The 22,419-nt window shown below is 52.9% G+C and overlaps 1 protein-coding gene across 4 annotated transcripts in view; it reads right to left on the bottom strand.

Annotated features, from left to right (window-relative positions):
* Positions 1 to 1,712: 1,712 nt before the first annotated feature.
* The window catches only part of MEF2D (myocyte enhancer factor 2D), a 35,355-nt gene continuing 14,648 nt past the window's right edge, over positions 1,713 to 22,419 (bottom strand). Inside the window, exons 2-12 of one of the 4 annotated variants that reach the window (XM_080649277.1) lie at positions 20,187 to 20,378; positions 19,369 to 19,572; positions 17,741 to 17,878; positions 16,486 to 16,696; positions 16,210 to 16,266; positions 14,399 to 14,589; positions 13,906 to 13,926; positions 12,356 to 12,485; positions 7,758 to 7,983; positions 6,991 to 7,297; positions 5,227 to 6,656 (exon numbers count right to left, since the gene is read on the bottom strand). In XM_080649277.1, the coding sequence (XP_080505403.1) occupies positions 6,645 to 6,656; positions 6,991 to 7,297; positions 7,758 to 7,983; positions 12,356 to 12,485; positions 13,906 to 13,926; positions 14,399 to 14,589; positions 16,210 to 16,266; positions 16,486 to 16,696; positions 17,741 to 17,878; positions 19,369 to 19,572; positions 20,187 to 20,240 (1,551 nt within the window). In that variant the 5' untranslated portion in view covers positions 20,241 to 20,378 and the 3' untranslated portion in view covers positions 5,227 to 6,644. Of the gene's footprint in view, positions 1,959 to 5,226; positions 6,657 to 6,849; positions 7,298 to 7,757; positions 7,984 to 12,355; positions 12,486 to 13,905; positions 13,927 to 14,398; positions 14,590 to 16,209; positions 16,267 to 16,485; positions 16,697 to 17,549; positions 17,685 to 17,740; positions 17,879 to 19,368; positions 19,573 to 20,186; positions 20,379 to 22,419 lie in introns of those variants that run through there. The other 3 variants (XM_080649278.1, XM_080649280.1, XM_080649279.1) reach the window with 3 other exon arrangements.

The following is a 22,419-nucleotide window of genomic DNA, read 5'->3' as shown; positions in this document are numbered from 1 at the left end:
CAGGAAGCAACTGAGGCATGGAGAGGTCCATCTTCCAGGTACCTAGTAAAGAAGTGTCATCTTCCCTTATCAAGAGAAAACAAATGACCATTAGGGTTGCACTGGGTGTCTTGCCTTTAGAACCAGAGCTTCCTAAGACTCCCACAATCCTGACCACCATCCCTAACCCTGAAATTACCCCGGGGAGCAAAGTACCCCTTCTCCTCTTATGCCGCCAAGAATGTACCCCTGAGCTTTCCCTTGTTTCCAACTCAGTTTGTCTAAAATCTCAGGAGATGCCTGGTAGCCCTGTCTGGAGTCACTGGAGCACCACCATCCATCCAGTCAGTACTCCAAGCACGAGTTTGGGAGTTATTGACCCTCCTCCCTTTCCTTCGCCACCTTCACCAGACAGTTCCCAAGTCCTGTAATTCTACCTCTCAAATATCTACTAAATTCATCCTCTCAGTTGTAAAGGACCCTGACTGGGCCTCAATTTTGCATTCCTTCCAACTGGTTCTCTGCAGCACTGAGAACGTGTACGGGCAGGAGCTTTCTGAAATGCAAATATGGTCACGTCCAACCTCTACTTAAAATCCTTTGGTGACCAAACATCTTCTGCAGAATGAAGTCCAGATATGGCAATCAAGGCCCTTCACAGTGAGGTTTCTGCTACCTCTTCAGCTTTATCTGCTATTCCTTTAACCTGCACCACAGTATTGGATTTCCTGAACACACCATTCTTTCTCCATATCTTACTTGCTATTCTTGCTATTGGGAATGCCTTCCCTACCCTCATTTGCCTAGGATACGCCATGTCTTCAAAATTCAGCTCCAACACCTCCTCGAAGGAGACTCCCTCATCTCCACTGGCTTGGATTTGGGTGTGCCTCAGCTCTGATCCCACGGCCTGCTCATATCCCTTCTATGACACTGAACGCAGACTTCTGACTCAAGGCTTCTTGGCTCTTGTCCCCACTAGACTGTGAGTTGCTGAAAGGCAGGAGCTGCCTCGCTCCTCTCTATATCCTCAGTGCCTAACAAAGGATTTCACAGAGTACATGCTTAATACATGTTTGTTGCACTTCAGACAGAAGAATGACATGAACAGAGACACAAAGGATCTATCCAGGAATGGACTGGGCTGCCTGTCCAGTCCAGAGTCCAAGGGCTGTGCAGCAGGGCTGTGTGGACTAAGCCTGGAAAAGAGGTTATATTGGTTCTTTGAAGGCCCTGGGAGCCAGGCTGAGACGATGGGATTTCATGTATGGTGAGCAGTGGAGAACCCTGAGGTGCTAGATGGTCAGAACTGTGCCAAAGACAGGAGGATGGATTGGAGAAGGGGAGGCAGGGATTAGAGAAAACAGGCAGCTACTAGCTCTGCTTACAGTCGATGAAACAGCAGCTTGGGGAGATTATGATACTCGGGGCCACACAGCTGTTAAATGGCAGAACTAGGAGCCGAACCAGTTCTGGACTATGTCAAGTCCAGAGTTCTGTACCTCACCACAGGGTTATCAGTAGATGGGGCTTCAAGGTTGTCCGAATGCGAAAGGATAATCCATTAGTCAGGATAGGATAGGTTCTATTGCAGGCACAACACCCAAACCTCTGTGGCTTAACACGTTTTCTATTCACACAGTCCCGTGTGCTGGACACCTGGAGGCAGCTCAGCCATCCAGGCTGCTCTGATGTGCCTCCATAGTTCCCACGACAGGGAAAGCACTTGGAGAACCATGTACCAGCTTTATTTGGAAGTTTTATTGGAAACACATACCAACCATGATTCAATGTGGGAGGTCCACACAAGGGTATGAGTACCGCATTGAGGTCATTGGATGTCACCCTGGAGGCTGCCACCACAGGCAGCCAGAGGGGAGCCTGGTCTGGAGGATGGTGTCTTCCTAAGCACTTCCTGCTCAGCTGTCTGTCAGCTCTGCTCCAGCTGAGGGAGAAGCCAGGTGAAGTTGGCAATGACCCTGGGAGGGAAGGCAGATCACTGCAGTTTGCAGATGAGGAAACTCAAGGCACAAAGACATTCTGCAATTTGCCTGACTCCATGTATTCTTGCACCAACCTGCATTAACCGTGCAGTGTGGGTTTTAGGCATTTGTAAGCCTCTCTGTCTCACTGTATATTGGCCTGTCTCACACTCCATCTTTGCCTCTGCAGCACCTAGCATGGGCCTGGTACAGAGGAGTGCCCAAATGTGTTAGCCAAGCCTTGCGCACTTCCTTCCACAGCCCCTGCACCAGCCCAAAGCATAGCTGTGCAGGGTGTGGGGAGGCAGGAGTAAGAGTCACCTGCCCCTAAGGGCACCAGGTAGGGAGGCCCTCTGGGATCTGTGAGGAGGGTAGAGAGAGGCTCCCTGGCACTGTTAGGTGCTTCAAAAGGGAGGGGAAGGGCAGATGCCCCTACTGGAGTGAGTGAGCTCCGTGGGACCCCTGTGAAGGTGGACTTCACCTGTGCCTAACCTGGCGCCTGGGCAAGTTCCTGCCACGGAACAGTTCTCAGTCGTCGAAGGTTCTCTACCGTGCGGCTCCCTCACTGCACACCACCCTGCTCCTGACCAGGCCTTGAGTGGAACTTCTTTTTCTTATATCCCACGACCCTTCCTATGACTCCTAACAGGACAACCCTCCCTAGTTCTGGGGCTGCCTCTGCTTCTGACAGAGTACCTGGGAGAAATTCTCACCTGGAACCCCACGTCAGTCACCTGAAAGTGCCCACCCTGAAGGCTACCACCACTCCTTCCCGCTGCCGTGATGCTTGGCCTCTGACCCTGGTGGGGCCACACAGCCCCTCCTTCCCTCCTCAGCCCACCGCACCAGAGAAACCAGAACCCAAGCCAAAGTATCAGAAACGTGTATTCTTTTTCTTTTAATAGTAAACCTCTTTACAACAAATATAGTGAAAGAGTTTTCAAACAAAACTCATAAGAATCTCGAGGACTTTGTCTTTCTTATTGTGTAGAATACTAAGAAAGCATCACCATACAGCACAAAAAGAAATATTGAAAACAAATCAACAGCCACACACTTGGACTCGCCCTGCCCAGGACCCAGGAGGAGCCCCAGGAGTGTGGGTGATTGTCGGGTTTGGGGGTGAGGCACCTCCGTGCCCTGTCCCCTTCCTCCCTCTGAGACTTGAATGGGGAAGACAGAGAGAATCCAGATTCTCCATATAACATTCCAGCGCCCCTCCCCCAATACAAATCCCATTCCTTCTACCAACTGTTTAGAGGGTGGAGAGAGGTGGCAGAGGGAAGAACAGAGGAGTTCCCAGGCTCCATGTCTCCTCCCCTCCATGAAAGCCTAAATCCACCCCCCACCCCACCCCAGGGGATTCCAAAGAGTCAGTTAAAAATATATAGATATAGATATTTCTAGATACACTTTTACATCATTTCTGTCTCTCCAAACAAATAAATAATCAGCAAGAGAAGGTGCATTACTTCCTTCCTGTCCAAGGTGGGGAGGGCTGGGTAAGGGTCAGGGGTCAGTCTCACTGTATTGAGTGCACTACTGGGGAAAGAGGAAATGGTGTGTTCAACTGGGGTGGGTGGGGGGCCCTCTTGCCCACTGTCCCTGAAAGCTGTGGGAAACCTGGGGAGGGGAGGAGTATTGGATGACTCCAGTGATTACTTTGGCAAATGCCCAGTTATTCAGAGGAAGGAGTGGGTGGAGGCAAATTTGGCTTGTGAGAGGAGGGAGAAATGAAGTCTGCACTTGAGGTTTGGGTTCCCAGGGACCCTTCTTCTGGCCGGCCAGGAGCCCCTACCCCCAAGAGAAATCTTGGGATACTGAATTGCAGAAATGTCACACATTCATTCACAAATCACCCCCTGCCCCCAGGGATAGAGAAGAAAGGACACACACACATCCACACATAGTAATCAAAAGCCAGGTTTGCCATTACAAGGCAGAGGGCAAAACTGGTAAATATTGCACCGTGAACTGCAGGGGCCCTCACCCCCACCCCGTGTTTAATGGTGGCCAACCTCAGCTTAGAAAGGTGGACAGACTAATGGCAGGAATAGCCTGAGAAGCGATGGCCAGTCGTTCAATGTTTACTGAGCACCTACCATTCACTCACCATTCACTCATTCAGCATTTATTGAGTGCCAGGCACTGGGCAAGGCTCTGGAAATGCACACCCACACAAGACTACATCCTCCTCTTTCATGGCCCTGATCAAGTCTCATCGATTCTTGAAACTCCCTCTAGGAACCTGCAGGAAGATTGGCCATGCTGTGTGCCCAGCCAGCAGGTGGGGTTCAGGTGTGAGGAATGATGGTTCACTATCAGGTGAGGAAAAAGCTTCAGGGAGGAAGAGGAGCTTGAGTGTCACCCTGAAAGCAGGACTGGGGTGAGGAAAGAATGCACTCCAGGGAAGGGGCTGTAAAGGTGTGGGTACTGGGTAGACAATAGTGCATGGAGCCTGGGAGAGGCAGGGCAGCAGGGAAGGGCAAGGAGGGCCAACTGCTAGATTCTTTCTGACGGGAGGACAAAAATATCAGAGCTGAGGGTGAGAACAGGTGAAGCAGCAGGCCAGAAGGGAGCGGGGCTCAGGGAGGAGGGTCACGGAGCTGGAAGCCAGAGCTATGTGGCTGCAACAGCCACCTGTCCCTCTGTAAACACATACCCAGGCACGTGCTCTCACACACACACACACACACACACACACACACACACACACACACACGCACGCACGCACGCACGCACAGATGCCCTCAGAGCTTAATTCACACAAAGATTCATGTGTATGCCCAGATAGGCTCAGAGACCCACACAACCACACACACACATAAATACGAAGGAATACTTGGACATACAAACACTAGATGCCCTTAGGAATACACTCAGGTACATGTGCAGCCACATGTCCCCCTCTGCTTCTGGTTCCTTCCCTGCCTCGTGTTGGGATACTGCAAGTGGCTGGGCCCTACAGGTGGGCAAAGATAGTCACCTGGCACAAAACTGGGCCTTGTCTACTCTGCTTTCCCACCAGGATAAAACCCCCAGGGAGTGCTACACCCCTTGGGCAGAGGAGCTGGGCTTCTGTGAAGGAGTCTGCCTGCCCACGCACGTTAGGGTGAGGGGTGGTGTGGGTCACGGGCGTGGGGCCTGCCCCCTCCAGTTTGACCTGTCATCCAGCCTGAGGTCTCAGGACCTGGGGAGGCGCAGAGAGAGGCAGACTGGGGGCTGGGGGAGGGGAGCAAGAACAACAGCAGAAGAACCTCATCTGTACAGTACGGGCGTTTGAGTCATTATTATTACAATATACTTTGACAAAAATAGAATCTCATTTCATATCAATACAACAACAACAACAAAAAAAGTTTCCTGGACTGTTACACTGCTAACTTTTCCAAAGGTTGCTATTTACAATTACAGTAGCCAAGAGGGAAAGTGGGATACGGCCTGGGGGTGGTGGGACAGGAGGTAGCCAGACAATGAGGGCGCCAAGAACAGGGAGGTGGGGTCTGGAGCCGATCCGGGGGCAGGAGCAGGAGCTGGGAGGAGGGCTGGGGAGAAGGGCCAAGGAGGAAAGAAGGGAGGCAGGCCTCTGCAGACCTCCAGTCCCCTTTCCCATCCTCTCACCCATCCCAACGTCCACTCCTCTGGGAATATGTACGTGCAAGGAAGATCAAGTCCCCTCACTCACACTCGCCCCTGGATGCAAGGGTTCCGTCCTCAGGCATCCCAAAGTGACAAGACCCGCTCCCACTGAGTCACCTCACTCAAGTTCCTCTCCCCAGTTCTCCCTGCACGCTGTGGCCAGCTTTATTGGGCTGGTGTCCACCGAGGGCTGGGGACCTATTGCACTGTGTCTTAGAGAAAACGCTGGGAAAGGGAGGGGATGCTGACTCACCCCTTGTCCCAGCCCTGTCCCTCCTCAGCCTTCTCTCTCCTCATGGCTCTTTCTCTCCAAATGTGCTTCAAAGGGGCGCTCCCTCAAAGCCTCCCCGCAGCCTCAGATTCCTAGGCAGCCTTCCCAGCCCAAAAGCTCAGCCAGCACCCCCACATCTTGGAGGTGCAGTTCACAAAGAATCAGTGAGCGAGTGCCGTGTGTGTGCAGGGGCATGTGGGGCCAGGCTTGGGCCTTCTGCCCCATATGCCTATGGCCACAGGAACAGCCCAGAGGCAGAAACCCTTTACAGAGCCTCTTCCTCGCTTTCCCCTGAAACACAAACTCACCATCAAGCCAACTTTGGGGTTTCAGTCTATTGTAAGGGTTTTGTTGTTTGGTAGTTTTTTTGGTTATTTCCCACTATCTGGGGGATGGGGTGGGAGGGCTCCGCATGCAGGGCTCGGCATCTGTCCTTTCCCGAAAGCCCACTAGCCCCCCCGCCCCTCCTGCAGCATATGTGTGCAACGTGCAAAGTGTTCCCCTTCCCGCAGAAAGAGCTCCCGCGGCCGGTGAGAATGGCGGGGGTGCAGAAAGGGGATGGGAGCATCCCCCTCTCCAAAGTGAGAACCCAAATTTAAAAAAAATAATATTAATAATAACATAATAATAATTATACACAAATGTAACCGTCAACAGGACACGGAGCACAAGAAAGGAAGTGGGGGTCAAGCGGGAGGAGCCCAGGACAGGGGGTGGGCGGTGAGATTGTCAACTCTTCATCAGGGAGGCTGAGAGGAGGGGAGTGGGGATCGTCACTTTAATGTCTGTGAAGAGAGGAGATGGAGAAGGGGGTGTGAGGGGTGGCCCAGGCTACAGGGCATGTGTCCCCCACGCCCCTCTCCCTGTAGGGCCAGGACTCTAGCGCAGGGCCAGCTCTGAGGGGAGGATGCTATCGAGCAGAAGGACTGATGCTGGAGGAAGGGTAAGAGATGGGCCTTTGGTGGGGGTGAAAGGGCATGGTGCTGCCCCAAAAGGGCTGATGGAAGGGCTTGCTGGCCACAAGGCCTCTCAGGTAGGAGATAAAACAGGCTGGGGGCACACGGGGCAGTCCCTGGGTGTAGCAGACACTGGCAGACAGGAGGGGTGATGCTACAGTACCCAGGTGTCGAGCCGCATCCTCTTCACAGCTGAGCCCTCAGCCTCAGGCTCTGGGGCTGGGCGCAGTAGGCCCAGGGTAGGCCCGAAGTCCCCCCGTCCGTCATCCCGGTCTCCCGTCTCATAGGAGCCCCCAGCTGGGCTGCTGAGACTGTCACCAGGCTCAGGGCGGGTAGCCGGGAACACAGCTGGAGGGGGAGGCGCAGGGCTGCGTTCACGGCTTGGGGACACAGGTTCCGATTTGATGCTGATGTGGGGGTGGGTGGTGACCGTGAGGGCAGCACCCACGTGGGGCAGGGGGCTGCCAGGGCTGGTAACAGGCGAAGGGGATGGGGATAGGGTGCAGGGGACAGAAACAGAGGAGAGAAGGTGAGTGACAAAAAAAGTGATGGGCGGTGACAAAACAGAGTGAGAGAGGACAGAGAATGAGAAGATGGGGGATGGGGATGAGAGAGGGAGGAAGAGACAAGTGGATGGAGACAGAGACAGAAGAGAGATGGCCAAGTGAAGGAAAAGAAGGAAAATAAGTCAAATTAGTTCTCTTTCTATCTCATGTCATCTTTTACAGTGCGGGGTCCCCACCCCCACCCCCGGCTGGCTGGGGGAGGGGCTCAGGGTGGGTCTCCCAGACCTGTGCCTGGGATATCAGGACTGCCATCTGGTGCCTCACATGCTGTCCACTGATGACAGACAATCTTAAAGGGATCCCTCCTCTTTCCCACCCTCAACCCTCCCTTCGCAAACATGTGCACGGATCCCCAGGGACTCACATCAGGTTGCTGAGAGACACAGGGACCAGGTGGGGCTGCTGCTGCTGTGGCTGCTGCTGTGGCTGCTGCTGCTGCTGCTGCGGCTGCGGCTGTGGCTGCGGCTGAGGCTGGGGCGGCTGCTGGGGCTGTGGTGGCTGCTGCCAGGCGGTGACATTGCCTAGTGACAGCCCCCCAGGTGAACTGAAGGCTGGTAAGGAGGACAGCTCCGCACTGGTCAACTGGTAATCTGCATGGGTGGGGAAAGGGAGAATGAGCCACGGTGGGAGGGAGAGGACTAAGACTGGGGGCACCTCTGGGAGGAACATGGAGAGGGAAGGAGCTGTTAATGATAGATGTGAACAATCACAAAACCCACACAAACCCAGGAAGATGGCACGGCACTCCTAGTTCAAAAAATGCAAATTGTAATAACCATAAGGTGCTATTTTTTTAACAGGATGAAAAGAGGTCGTTTCTTTCTTTTTATAGTATGTTTTTATTGATTTTTAGAGAGAAAGGAAGGGAGAGTGAGAAGGGGGAAAGAGAAACAGATCAGCTGTCTCCTGCATGCCCCCTACTGGGGATCGAGTGGCAACCCGGGCATGTGCCCTGACCGGGAATTGAACCAGGGACCTCTTGGTGCATGGGTTGATGCTCAACCACTGAGCCACACTGGGAGGGCAAGAGGTGGCTTCTTAAATAGTGTTTAACTTTTTAAAAAGTTTACTGTGTGTAGGTATCACTTTAGAATGTCAATTAATAAGAAGAAGGGTAAAAAATCAGGGAAGGTCTAATATATGCCTGTCATCTCTTCAACTACCGAGTCTTTAAGTGCCTTTTAGAGACAGAGGGGAGGCGTGATAAACACCAGGTGAACAGCGCATCTGAAATAAATTACTGTTAACGGCCATTCCACCTTCTGCAAAGTCCAGAGTCTGCTAGAGACTGTCAACACATAAGTAGCATCCAGATTTGAGCTGCTGGGCCCCCACATAAACACGGAGGATGCGTGTCTGCCACCCAGAAGAGCCTGCGAGAGCAGCGGGGCAGGGAGGGAAACAGTTGTGCAGCACAGCAGGCCAAGGTTCTAACCAGTTTCCCCAGGAGATGTTGCTTGTTCTTTTCTAAAATTTCTGTCTCAATAAAGAAACGGTGATATTTGCACTGTCACAGAACAAACAGAGCCACAAGGTGTTTCACAATTTACACAGCACTGCAATGCTTCATGCTGCATCCTGTTTGGAACAGTTTAGAAAATGTCTTCCCTAAGGAGCATAAGGTGATTGCACTGTGGTAGCGCGAGGGCACGCACGCGCCTCCTCCCATCACAGCAGCCCTGTACCACCAAGCTTACTCAGGGGCCATCCGCGCCAGCCCTGTCTTTAGAAGACAGCATTATCTGTGCAACACAACAATAAGGTTACAGGCATGAGCGATGAGGTCAAACTTCCTGGCTACCTCCATTATAGGTCATGTGACCTTGGGCAAGCTACTTACTCTCCATAAACTGGAGGCAATAATCCTGCCTATATCACACAGCTGTTGGGAGATCTGAGTTAATACACAGGGAAGCACGCCCTGAGTGTTTGCAGCTGTGGGCAAACTACGGCCTGCGGGCCGGATCCACCCCTTACGGCTGTTCTATCCGGCCCGAGGAGCCGAAAGAGCGGAGGGTTCTCTTGCTCTCCCCTCCGCTCCTTTACTTTGAATTTATATTAGTTCACACAAACACTCCATCCATGCTTTTGTTCCGGCCCTCCAGTCCAGTTTAAGAACCCATTGTGGCCCTCAAGTCAAAAAGTTTGCCCACCCCTGGGTTAGAGTGTCAACCGAAAGGGCTGCAGGTTTAATTCCCCGTCAAAGGCATGTACCTGGGTTGCAGGTTCAATCCCCAGCCCCCAATGGGGTGTGTTCAGGAGGCAACCAATCGATGTGTCTCTCTCACATTGATGACTCTCTCTCTCTCTTCCCTCTCCCCCTTCCAGTCTCTCTAAAAATCAATGGAAAAAAATATCCTCAGGTGAAAATAAATATTCAAAAGATTTACTTATTATTATTAATTTACAAAGGAGACAACTGCAGCCTCAAGTTTGAGGAACACCCCAGGTCACAAAGAAAGCCAACGGCAGAGCAAAGACAAGATCCCAGGCCTCTTTATGACTTTTAAATCTCACCCTAGAGATATGGTCCATGCTTGCCTCTGGCCTCATTAACGTTAGCCAGGAGCTTTGAGATGCTTACATTTAAAAAGCAGAGCAAGGGCAGAAAGGGGCCCCTAGGACTGACTATTTCAAACACTCCTTATATAAACAAGGAAGCCAAGCACAGAAAAGCACATCACCTGCCCAACATCCCTCAGCGAGTGAATGGTTGAGACTCAACTCCTAGTCCCTCACTTTCCCAGCACACTCCAGCCCCATCTACCCGGAGACTTGGCTTTCCAAGAGGCTTTGCTCTTCCTAGGTAAGAGGAACATGGTCTGCAGGTCACCTGGAAACCCACTGGGCCTGCTCCTAGCATGTCCACAAGCCAGACCTCTGAAGCCAGGGTTAACAAGGGGCAAGGCCTGTCCCTTACTAAGACAATACCATAGCCAGATCACCCCCAGCCGGAACCTGAACTAGGGACTAGGACTGTACAGTAAACAACTAAACAGCAATGTGTTCATGAGGGTTTTGTCTATGTATCTAGAGTCACCTGAATACCCTGCTGTTGAAACTATTCCTGCAGCCAGAGCAACTGCAGCCATGGCTGCCGAGAGGACGTGAGGAAGGCCACACACACCTCTCACAGGGCTCCAAGGGCAGGCCCAGCATCAGCATCTTCTCTCACCACAGTGACAAAGTCTGGCCTGCTGAGCACCTGCCCCAGGTTCACTGACACCCACTAACCTCCTTCCTTCTTCACAGAGTGACAGGAGACCCAAGAAGATGGCAGAAAATCACCTCCCTGGGATTCCAAAAAAACAACAGCTCCTGAAAAGTGGTCTGTGCTGCCCTCTGCCAACCACCCTTGGCTGTCCTCAGGGAACTGGTTTTTCTAGCCAGGCCCAGCCCCAGCTGGCAGGGCTGGACGAACCTCAGAGACCTCCTGTCCACTCACAATTCTCACAGATGAAGAGATTGGCCCCAGGGATTCGGCCATCTGAAGCAGTCCCCTCTGAAACTGCCTGAGGACATAACAAACGGAGAATGCGTGCATGCATGGGAGAACACATGGGAACTAAGGGCTGTACAGACACCTGGATGATAAAATCTGGACACAGATACCATGCCAGAGTCTGGTTCCGCAACAGCTGTCCTACCCGCCCCAAGGGGCTTTCCTACATACAGGGCTGGGTTCTGGATTTATACACATGGGGAAGAGGCGAGATTTCATGGGTATTTATATTGATGTCTGGGACCTAGGGTGCTTCAACTCTGGAGGGGAGTGACGTTGAAGGGTCTTTTGATCTAGTCTGATCTCATCACAAAACAGCTCTAACACAAGCCACTCACAGGTCAAAGAACCTGGGGAACAGCAGGGAAACAGACCAAGTTCCCAGCCACACACATGCTCTGAAACAAAGTGACAAGGCATTTCCCTTTGGGCAGTCCTTCCCAACACTGCAGCTTGTAGTGCAGGCAAGGAAGGCTAAGAGTGTCACAGGCTGTTCCTGGGAGAATGCGAGTGGGTGACACCGGCCAGGACAGCTCTGGGTACCCAGGAGCGGCCTGGGCACTGAGTGTCCTGTCTGAATTCTTCTACCTAGAGGCCTGACTCATGTCTTCAGACCTCTCTCCTCAACCTTTCTCTGTCTTCCTCCTCCTTGCCCCCCTAATACTCCACCACCAAGGCAGTTCCAGTGGCCTTCCCTGGAACCTGGATGAATCCTTCACTCTGGCCTGCTCAGCCTCTCTCTTCTCTCCTCATCCCTTCATTCTTCTCCTCTAAGCCTCACTGAACTGACCATGTATGCCTCCCCACTCCCCAACCCTGGTGGCCTGAATCATCTGCTCAGCCCACCTCTGTACTGGCTTCTCCTAATGGGAGGCTCCCTAAAGACAGGGCTTCCCTTCTCCATTAGGTCTTATATTAAAAAAGAGGAATACCCTTGCCCTGGCCGGTGTGGCTCAGCGTCAGAGCATTGGCCCAAGCATTGAAGGGTTACAGGTTCAATCCCTGGTCCTGGTCAGGGTGCGTGAGGGAGGCAACCAATCGATGTGTCTCTCTCATATTGATGTCTCGGTTTCTGTCTCTCTCCCTCCCTTCCAGTCTTTCTAAAAATCAATGGAAAAAATATCCTTGGGTGAGGATTAACAAAAAATAAAAAAATAAGGAATACCCAGTTAAATCTGAATTTCAGACAAAATAATGAGTCATTTTTAAGCATAAGTATATCTTGGGACATATTTTATAGAAGTATGTCTGTGAGACATACTAAAAAATTATTGTTTTACCTGAAATTCAAATGTCTATGTTTCTATTGGCTAAATCTGGCAACCTTAATTACGTAGGGCTCTCCCAAATCAATGGCCTTTCTCCGATTGGGGTGTCCCCCGAGAGTATTTCATGTCCCCTCTCTGGTCCCTCCCATCCCAAGGCCACGTGCACACAGCTCATGCCACCTGAACACTCACCTGTGTTGTAGGTGGTGGGCATGGAAGAGAAGGGGAGGCCCTGGCTGAGTAAACTCGGTGTTGCCACGGAAACCACTGGGGTGGTGAGCGAGTGGGTAGACTGGGAGGCCCCAAGGCGCTGGGCATTGTTCTGTAGGAGAAAATTGTCTGTCAAGAGGTGGTAGATGGGGAGGCGGGTTGCTTGATCCTGACCCTCCATTCCAAGGCCAAGCTGGGGTCTCTGAGTCCCAAGGCCCAGATGGGATGCCTCAGCAGAGGCCCCGAAGATACACAAACACATGCTGTTGCATTCAGAGACTGAGATCCAGAGAGAGAAACATGCCACACAAATCCATTCACACCTACACACAGAGAGGAATGTTTGCCCTGTGGCCCAGCACCAAGCTCTCTGAGGGCAGAGGAGAGAAGGGAGAGCCATTCTTCTCCTGGCTGATGCCTCTGGAGTCTGCTCTCCATCTATCACACAGCAGCACATGCCTGGGGAGAGGCATGCTGGCATCTGTGACGGAATGCGTGTGCCTGCGTGTATGCACACACGTGTGTGGGGCTGTCAGCTCCATCTGCTGCTGACTCACTTGTTTATTCCAACTCCACGCTGGGGCCGAAACTGCTGCCGTGTTGGCCGCCAAAGCCTGCCTGCCTTTTCCAGCCTTACTGGCCTCCCATCAGGGAATTGGGGAGGGAGGAGCCCCCGCCCCATCCTGGCTGAGGGTGAGTATGTAGGTGTGTGTGAGAGAAAGAGAGGCTCTGAGTGCCTGTGAGACGGGCTGTGCAGAAGGGAGCACAGGAGACAGAAGGGAAACGGGGAAGCCCCCCACCAACGGCACCTCTGGCCTTGCCTTAAATCTCGGCTTCCCTAGCCGAAACCGGTTTGGCTCAGTGGATAGAGCGTCGGCCTGCGGACTGAAGGGTTCCGGGTTCGATTCCGGTCAAGGGCATGTACCTTGGTTGCGGGCACATCCCCAGTGGGAGGTGTGCAGGAGGCAGCTGATCGATGTTTCTCTCTCATCGATGTTTCTAGCTCTCTATCCCTCTCCCTTCCTCTCTGTAAAATATCAATAAAATATATTTAAAAAAAAAAATCTCGGCTTCCCTGGAAAATGACTTTTATTGTCTGGTTGGTACCCCTTTTATGAGGTCCTGCGCTGGGTGCCAAGAATGTGGTGGGCCTGAGCAGAGTCGAAGGGCAAGTGCAACCCAGCCTCTCGTCCAAGGGCCTAATCCAGGCATCCTGGGGCAAGGCCTGGGGCAAGGCCTAGCCCACTCCCCTGGCACACCCACATACTCACAGAGAAAGGTGTGCCTGCATGAATGCAACATCACAGTAAGACAGCTACATACACACATGTACAAACACATGCATGTCTGACCCCTGCCCCATTCACCTTTGCATCCTGCTTGGAGCTCCCAGCAAACAACCAAATAAACAACACACACTACACACACAGGTGAAAGGACAAGGGCACACACATATTCCATGCTGGGGGCCACAGAGCAAGGGGATGACCCAGAATTCAAAGCCACAGCAAACATCTCACAGCCTCACTTACCAGATCTAAATGGTCCTCAGTCTGGGAGCAGAAATAAAACCAAGGGATGGTTCAGTCTCTTGCCTCCACCTTCCCCTCACACCACTGTCCCCTCACCATCCCACCTCTGCATGGGAGCAGGAAGGCTCTGCGGCCTAGAAGCACAGAGCCTCTCACTGCCCTGATGGATTTCCACAAGATGCTACATCCCAATGTCCATCAGTTAAGAAATCCTCACAATCTAATTCCCATCCTCTGCTGTGATGGCGGATCTCTTCCTGTTACAGAACATTCTCTCTCCTGTTCCCTTTACTGCCTTGGAGGCTGGTACTTCTGTGTTCCAACCTTTTGTAAAGCCCTCTGGGACTTCTTCCCAGCCATGCTTCATGATCTCTCTTGGGAAGTCCTAACTGCTGGGTAACCTTCACATCTCCCGCTGGAGATCGGCTCTTTCCTCCCTCCATGCTCCCATTCCCCAGCCCCCGCCCCTCATTCTGTCCAAACCCCCACTCACCAAGTGGTGCATTAACCCCTTTCCTCCCTGGGAAGTGATGACCCTCAGGTCGGGCTTGCGGCTGGGGGCTCCAAGCTGGGCGCTGTGGGTGGGTGGGGGTGGAGACTTGGCAGGGATGACCTTGTTTAAGCTGTTGCCATTGGCCACAGGGAGGAGGCCAGGGGAAGCCCGAGCACTGACATAGCCATTCCCTGGAGAAGAGATGAGGGTAAAAGGAAAAACATGGATCCACCCCTCAGCCCTGTTAACTGCCCCCTTGCCAGTACTCCAGTCACCCAGACCTTCTCAAAGCCACGCCCAGGCTTTGAGTGGGTACTGAGCTCTCTGATTTTCCCCTAAGACCCTTTACTACCGAATCATGGGTTCATCTTCCTGGCTCTGAGCTATGTGTGATGGGACTGGGTGGTAGGAGTTCTGAGGTTGGTAGGAAGAATTGGAAATGGAAACCACAATGTTCAAGAGGTTCTTCTGCAGCCAAGATTCTCCCCACCTTTTCTCTTTCTGGTACCCATGGGCAGGAAGTCCAGCACCTGTGATCTCACTACCTGCCTCTGACTGGGCCCACATGACCCAGGCTGGAAAAGGGGTGGCAGCCTGGAATTTGGGCCTCAGTGAGGATTCTGCTCACCAGGGCAAATCAACCACTCGGGCTGCTCCCTTTGCAATGAGCTGGGGGTACGGTGATTTGGATGAGCCCATGACAAGATCCCTCAGCTCTGGGGAAGATGAACCATTCACTAGTGGTGGTGTTGTTCCTGGCAGGGGGACTGATAACCCAGCCACCACCATAATTAGGCTGGTAACAACAAGCACAATAACATACTCCACAACCTACTTGGGGCTTTCACATGCATATTATCTCATTTAATCCTCACACTAACCCTCAAGGTGGTCAGGACATGTATCATTAGCCCTATTTACAGAAGGGCCTGGGTGACAGAGGTATTAATGACTTCTCCAGGGCCACACAGCTGGCTGGAAGCCAAGCTAGGGCCCTCACCACTTTCCACATGCCAGGCCTGAGGGCTCACAAGTATCGCTGCCTCCTTAAGGTCTGCAGGCATTTGTCTGGCCCTCTCCTTAGAGAGGGAGCGTATTCACTCATTTCCCCCATTTGCTAATCCCATACACGATTACTGCTAACAAACTAGGATATGGTGCTTAGTGCTAAAATGGGGGATTCTAAAGCCCAGAGGTTGGGGGTAACCATAATCAGAAGTGTCATCTTGCTCTGTTGCCTGAGAGCAAAATGCTGCTCTGTGAGTGTGTGGCTGCTTCCATCCCAATTCCCAGATCACTCTGGGAATGGCAGGAATGTCAGGGTGACGTCAATGGTGACATTCGAAGTCATAGTAACCAGCCAGACAACAGCACAGGGCAGGAGGGACTGTCAGCTGCCGGGTGGGGGGTGTGTGCCTTTCTTCTGGGGCTTATAGATGTGTGCACACAGTGCACATCTAATGTCGGGATATTTCCGTGAGTGAGAATGTCTACGTGTATGTATGTAAGGTAAGTATGTGTGTGAGTCTGTGCCTATTGCCCACTGGCAACACGAGATATATTCCCATCCTTCAGATCCCAACCAGATGTCCTGCTCAACTGGAAAAACTTGAATCTTCACCTCCAACAGTTTGTCCAGAATTCTCTGAGCCTTTAGCTCCACACCAATCATTGCTACAGACAAAAAACATCTCAGGGCTTAGAGATCCTCCAATTCAGGCCCTGGGATCTCCTCCTGTAATCTAGGTCCTTCTTTGTCCCTGGACTCCTGGGCAGGACCTCCCCTCCCCCCGGCGGGCAGCGGTACTCACCAACAGGGCTGGGGCAGGCTCCATTAGCACTGTTGAGGTCGCCCCCCAGCATGGCCCCTGGAAGACAAACAGAACCGTGATGAGCTGACAAGACGTCCCCTCCAGCGTTGAGTCTTGGGGACTAAACAGGACAGGAGTCATAGTTCCTTCCCTCAGGAGCCACATAAATGGGAGAATGCTGTGCAGGTGAAGGGAAATACTCTCTATTGAAAATGGAATCCCAAGTCCCCATCACACCTCATTTCTACCTCACCCACCCACTTACAGACCACTTACCTGCACTGGCTGGGCGCTGGGGCAGACCAGGAGACACACTGTTCCTCTGTAGTGCTGGCTGCTGGGGGGACAGGAGCCGTGGGTCCGTGAGGGATGATGTCACCAGGGAAGGGGTGACCAGGGAACTGCTGGGATTGCTGAACTGCAGTGAGCTCTGATTGGACACGGGCACTGTCACAGGCATGGCAAAGTTGGGGGCCGGGACAGCTGACTAGACAGAAAATGGAGAGGCAGGATCAGGCCAGGGTGACCCCTTACCTTGGACCCACTTTGCCTGAGAAAGCAGGCAAGGGTTCTTCTAGTGTTGGGCTGTGCACTCGATCTAGGGCCAGCAGCTCCATCTCTCTGCCTTGGGCCCTTTTCGAGTCCTGCCTGCCACTCCCATCAAGGAAGCGCGTTGGTGGGACTGCTCTGGGATCCAGCTCTGACCCAGAGAACGAGAACACGGCTCTGCTCACTACAGACAGGACCAGGGACACCTGGAACCCCCCTAGTAGAGGTGGGTTAGTCCTCAGCCAGGCAGGACACACAGGGAGCAGGTTAGAGGCCCTGAGTACAGACCCAAACTCACACACACAGCTGTTACAGGCCTGCACATGGGTCCGGGCATCATTCCACTTGCAGTTTCTCATCTACTGGCCTACTGTAGGTGTTCACCCCACCTCACTGCCTTTCCCTTTAGCAGTCTCTGACTCCCCTAAACAATGCTACTAAGCATCTGAGCCTGGGGTGTCAGAGCAGGGCCAAGGGGACCTTTCCCCCCAAAAGAGCCAGACAATAGCAATTCCTACATTCCTGTCATCTAAGGATCTCATGTCATCTACACATTTCTTGCTGGTGAGGGGGACACTCCAGGCCTCTCCAGGCTTATGCTCCATCCAAGTGAGGCTCAGCGAGGGTCTCAGGTTTATCATAACCAAGGTCAGAGGTTCCTTAGGAATCACCAATAGCCCCAGCATGGCTCAGAGCAGAACATCCATCAGAGGCAGCAGAGGGCCAGGGCGGGCGGGGCGCCAAGCCACACCATGCACCACAGGGAGGCTCTCCTCCATGCTACTACTCACGGCCAGTCTATAACTCTGCATCATTTTATCAAACTCCTCGTCTATCTTTTTATATTTCTCCTCCGTCTGGGGGGTCAGGGCAAACACCTCGTCCACCTCAGGGCTCTCACATTCCCTGTGCTTCTTGTGCAGCGCCTGGGGGGGAAGGGGCCGGAAGGGGGGCCAACAGAGAGAGAGTGAGTGGGGCTCACCCCATAGCGCCGGAAGAGCCCGTCGAGCTCCTCGCTGGCGCGCCGGTACTTGTCCTCCAGCAGGGGGCTCTGTTCCAGCGAGTCCTCCCCGTCCGGCTCAGGGCTGTCGCAGCCGTTGAAGCCCTTCTTCCTCAGGGTCTGTAACCGCACCACTACTGTCAGCAGAGGTCAGGGTTCTCCCACACCCATCTCTCTGGAGTTCTTTCAGCCCTTAACTGTTCCCCAACCGCCTTCCTCAGGGGTCCCAGCATCTCCCCCAGCCCAATCCCTCAGTGCCACCCTCCCCTCTGGGGCACTATGTGAAGATGCGGCTGGTGGGGAGGCATCAGCATGCAGGGGTCACATGGAAGGTGGGCATAGCCCAGAGAATGCACATGGTGCAGAGACATGTGCCTCTAAGGTGAAAGGTGGGGAGGGCTCTGGGGGTTGGGAGGATGGTGCCCTGGCCACCCCTGCCTTACCACCCATGACCAGCTCTGCACAAAGGCACGGAGCGTTCCCCAGGGGAAGGTAATCAGGCTGGTTTTGCCTATCTCAATCCCTGGACTCTGCTTAGAAGATGGAGGAGAGAGAAAGAGAAATGAGACAGAGAGGTAGAGAGACAAGAGAGAGAAAGGCAAGCAAAGGAACTAGCATTGACTGAGCCCCTACTATGTCCCACCCCATATACTGTCCTTGCCCAAGGTCAGAGCTTCTCACATGTGGCCATAAAGTAAGGACAAACCTGGTGGGTCTGGAGTAGACCTCAAAGCTGCCCTCTCAAGGATCAAAACATCTTCATAGATACTTGTTTTGTCTTTAAAATGAATGCAAATTTTACATTCTAGTCCTGAGGAAATCTGTTTTCTCTAATATAAAAATAAGGGAATTTCCTCCAAATCTCTGAGATAAAGTCTCACTACAGGAAGGCAGGCCTGTGCCTTCCCAGGCATCCTTCTCCATCGACACAAGTTCATATGCCCAAGGCACAAATACCTTGTGTGAGGAGCAAGAACTGGGCCGTCTCATTCAATTCCCATAACACCCTTCAAAGCAGGCACTGGCCCCATTTCGTGGCAGTGGGTGAGCATCAAAGCTCTGGGAGGCCAACCAATCTGCCAAAGTCATGTGGCCAGTAAAGGCCAGAACTGGACCCCAAAGCCCATGTCTCTCAACAGTTCACAACGGCAGCCCTCTTTGAAACAGAACATAGGGCTAAGGGACCCAAAAAGGGACAGAGACAGCAGGAGAGATGAAAACAAAGAGGGAGACAAAGGAAGGAAGAGTCGGACGCAGCAGCAGACCAAAAGCTAGAGAAGGGGGAGAGACAGACACCGAGAGAATTTGAGAAAAGATGGAGGAGAGGTCATGTCATGCCTGACAGACAAGAATGCCTCTGAGGGCTGCAGTGGGAGTGGGCTGGGTGGGCAGCCACACCTGACATGTACTCACTGCCCCTCCTTCCTCCTCAGCCTAGGGTGTGTGTGAGAGGACGTGGGCTTATATGTTGGTGCACACAGGTGAGGAGCTATGAGGGCAGGTGTACACCTGCGCATGCACAGGCAGGCCAGGCCCGTGGGTGCGTGCTGCATGGGCACGTGATGTTGGGTGGCAGGCAGGGGTGGGCGGGGTCCAGTGCGTGGGCCCACCTCGATGATGTCAGCATTGGTGCGGCTCTCGTGCGGCTCGTTGTACTCTGTGTACTTGAGCAGCACCTTGTCCATGTCGGTGCTGGCGTACTGGAACAGCTTGTTGGAGTGGTTGAAGATGATGAGCGCGATCTCGCAGTCGCATAACACGCTTAGCTCATACGCCTTCTTCATGAGCCCGAACTTCCGCTTGGTGAATGTCACCTGCAGGTGGGTGGGTGGGCAGCCAGATCTGGCTCAGTCAAGGCCTGCCCAGGAGTCCCCACCTATAGGCAGCTGGACACAGCCCCTTCTTGGGAGCCCCCATCTCAGGGTGACACAGCTCTCTTTTCAGGAGCCCCTGGCTTGAGGAAGAAACAGGCCAGCACCCCTCTGTCAACACATGGCCACAACATAGCCCACAGCTAACTCACTGAAGGCAGAGGACTCGGATGCACTGACCTCCACATCTCTGTTCTGGGGACTATAACGAGGTCAGGGAAGGACAAAAGAAGGACTTCCTGGCTCTTCCTCTGGGGTAGGAAGAGGGAAGGATTCATCTTGGGAAAGGTGGCATGCCCAGGGCATATGCCTTCTGGGCAGGGCTCCTGGGCATAAGTTTGTGTGGTTGCATCAGCAGCAGGCGCTCTGGGACACAGGATTCTAACAGCTGCAAAGAGGTGGGGGCTCCTCTTTTTCCCCACTCAGTCCTTCCCCTTCCATAATAGCCTTCAGAGACCCCTTCCTCCAGGAAGCCCTCATGGAGTGGCTGCAAGGAACAGAGGCAGAGGCCAGCTCCCTGCCCTCATCCACACTGTGTGGCCCTAGGACCTCCTCACCTGTCGGTTCCGCTCATCGGTGATTCGCTGGATCTGAATCTTTTTCCTCCCCATCTTCTCCGGGGATCCTCAGTGCTAGGGAGGGGAGGGGATCGCTGGGTGGCAGGTCTCGGCACACCTCACACTGTGCTCATGAACGGTCTGGGACCAGTGCTCAGTTCATGGTCTGCAGGACACCTTCTGCACAGCCTCCTGGGAGGGGAAGGTCATGGCAAGACAGTCAGTCCTAGCAATCCTCAGCCCTGCTCCTTGGGCACACAGGCCAGGTCCACAGCACCTCTGGGAGAGGCTGTCGGTGTCTGAGTCCCATCCTCAAAATGAGGACAGGGTGCAACCTGAGGGGACGGCATGCCACAGCCAGGCACAAGCTGGACCTCACACTCAGAGCCCAGGACTCTGGTCCAGGCCCTTTCCGTACCATCACTGCTGCCCTCAGGTTCCAGGTCATGGAGTACATGGAGCTCCCTGGCTTCTAAGGGTCTGGGTCTTAGAGAACATCCCAGCCACTTTCCTCTCCCACAATAGAGACACCTGGGCTCACCAGCTGTCCCTCTGGCCTAGAACAGTGTCTCTTGTGCTGGAGCTTAGTGCAGAGAATGTGTTGAGTGAACACACCTGCCAAGTCCATGCAGCTGGCACAGTTTACCTGGTGCACAATGGGAGTGATTCTGCTTCCCTGTATCAAGAACATACCAGAGCCCTGGCCAGTGTGGCTCAGTTGGTTGGGCATCATCCCGTGCACCTAAAGCTTGCTGGTTCAATTCCCAGTCAAGGCACATGAATGGGTTGCAGGCTCGATCCCCAGTAGGGGGTGTGTAGGAGGCAGCCAATTGATGTTTCGCTCTCACATTTATGTTTCTCTCTCCTTCTCCCTTCCTTTCTCTCTAAAAATTAATTTAGCCCAGCTGGTGTGGCTCAGTGGTTGAGTATTGACCCATGAACCAGGAGGTCACAGTTCGATTCCCAGTCAAGGTACATGCCTGGGTTGCAGGCTCGATCCTGGGGGAGGGAGGGGGGCAGGAGGCAGCCGATCAATGATTTTCTCTCATCACTGATGTTTCTCCCGCTCCCTTCCTCTCTCTGAAATCAACAAAAACTAACCTTTTAAAAAATTTTAATAATTTATTTTAAAATCTTAAGAAAACAACAAAGACCATACCAGAGCAAGTCTAGAGCAGAGATCCTCAAACCCAGCTCACGAAGCCCTGGAGCCTGGTATTCCAGAGTGAGGCGAGGGCTGTATACCCCCTATCTCTTCAACCATTTCCCACCAGTCCATTTTACTCAGTGGGCCTAAACCTATAATTTTTTGAAGGGTTCTGTTGCTATAAACAAACAAACAAACCACCCCTCTAGACCAGGGGTTGGCATTTTTTTTCTGTGAAGGGCCACATAATAAATATTTCAGGCTTTGCAGGCCTACACGGCCATTGTAGCATGAAAGCAACTGTAGACAACACACAGATGAATGAGTGTGGCTGTGTTCTAATGAAACTAGATTTATACGAACAAGCATGGGCCACCGTTTGCTGATTCCTACTCTAAAGGAATGGGCCAAGTCTAGAACCCAAGTTCAGTCTGAACAGTGCTTCCCAACCTTGTTCACCTTGAAGCACAAAGAGAAAATACAGAACCTACTGATGTACCCACAGGAGACTGCTGGAAGCCAGGGGGATGCAGGCACCAGGCAGGATTCTCTGTCTCAGTGCATCTACTGGTATAAACCGTCATGGCCCATTGGTTGAACAGCTCCAATTCCAGAGCCAGAATGGGAAACGGAGCCCCTGAACTATACAATCCTGGAGATACCTTGGGATGGGAGGGGACATAGGAATGAGAGCTCAGCCTGAGCCTGAAAAGGTGCATGCTTTCAGGTGTGGGCAGCACCCCAACAGGCTGGGTGAGCCCCTGGGGGCTGGAGGCATGAATGAATCCCAGGGTCCCTCCAACTCTTTGATTTCAGGAGTCTTTGCATCAGAGATGGAGCCTTCTGAGAGATGGTGGAGGGGGCAGTGAGCATGGGACTCATGTTTTCTTTCCCTTTTTTAAAAAATCTATTTTTTATTGATTTCAGAGAGGAAGGGAGAGGGAGAGAGATAGAAACATCAATGATGAGAGAGAATCATTGATCAGCTGCCTCCTGCACATCCCCCTATTGGGGATTGAGCCTGCAACCCCGGCATGTGCCCTTGACTGGAATCGAACTTGGAACCCTTCAATCCACAGGCCACCG

This window comes from Plecotus auritus, assembly GCF_963455305.1.
Source record: "Plecotus auritus genome assembly, chromosome: 12".
Taxonomy (NCBI): domain Eukaryota; kingdom Metazoa; phylum Chordata; class Mammalia; order Chiroptera; family Vespertilionidae; genus Plecotus; species Plecotus auritus.
Note: the sequence above shows the minus strand (reverse complement) of the source record. Positions and strands in the feature narration are given on the sequence as shown.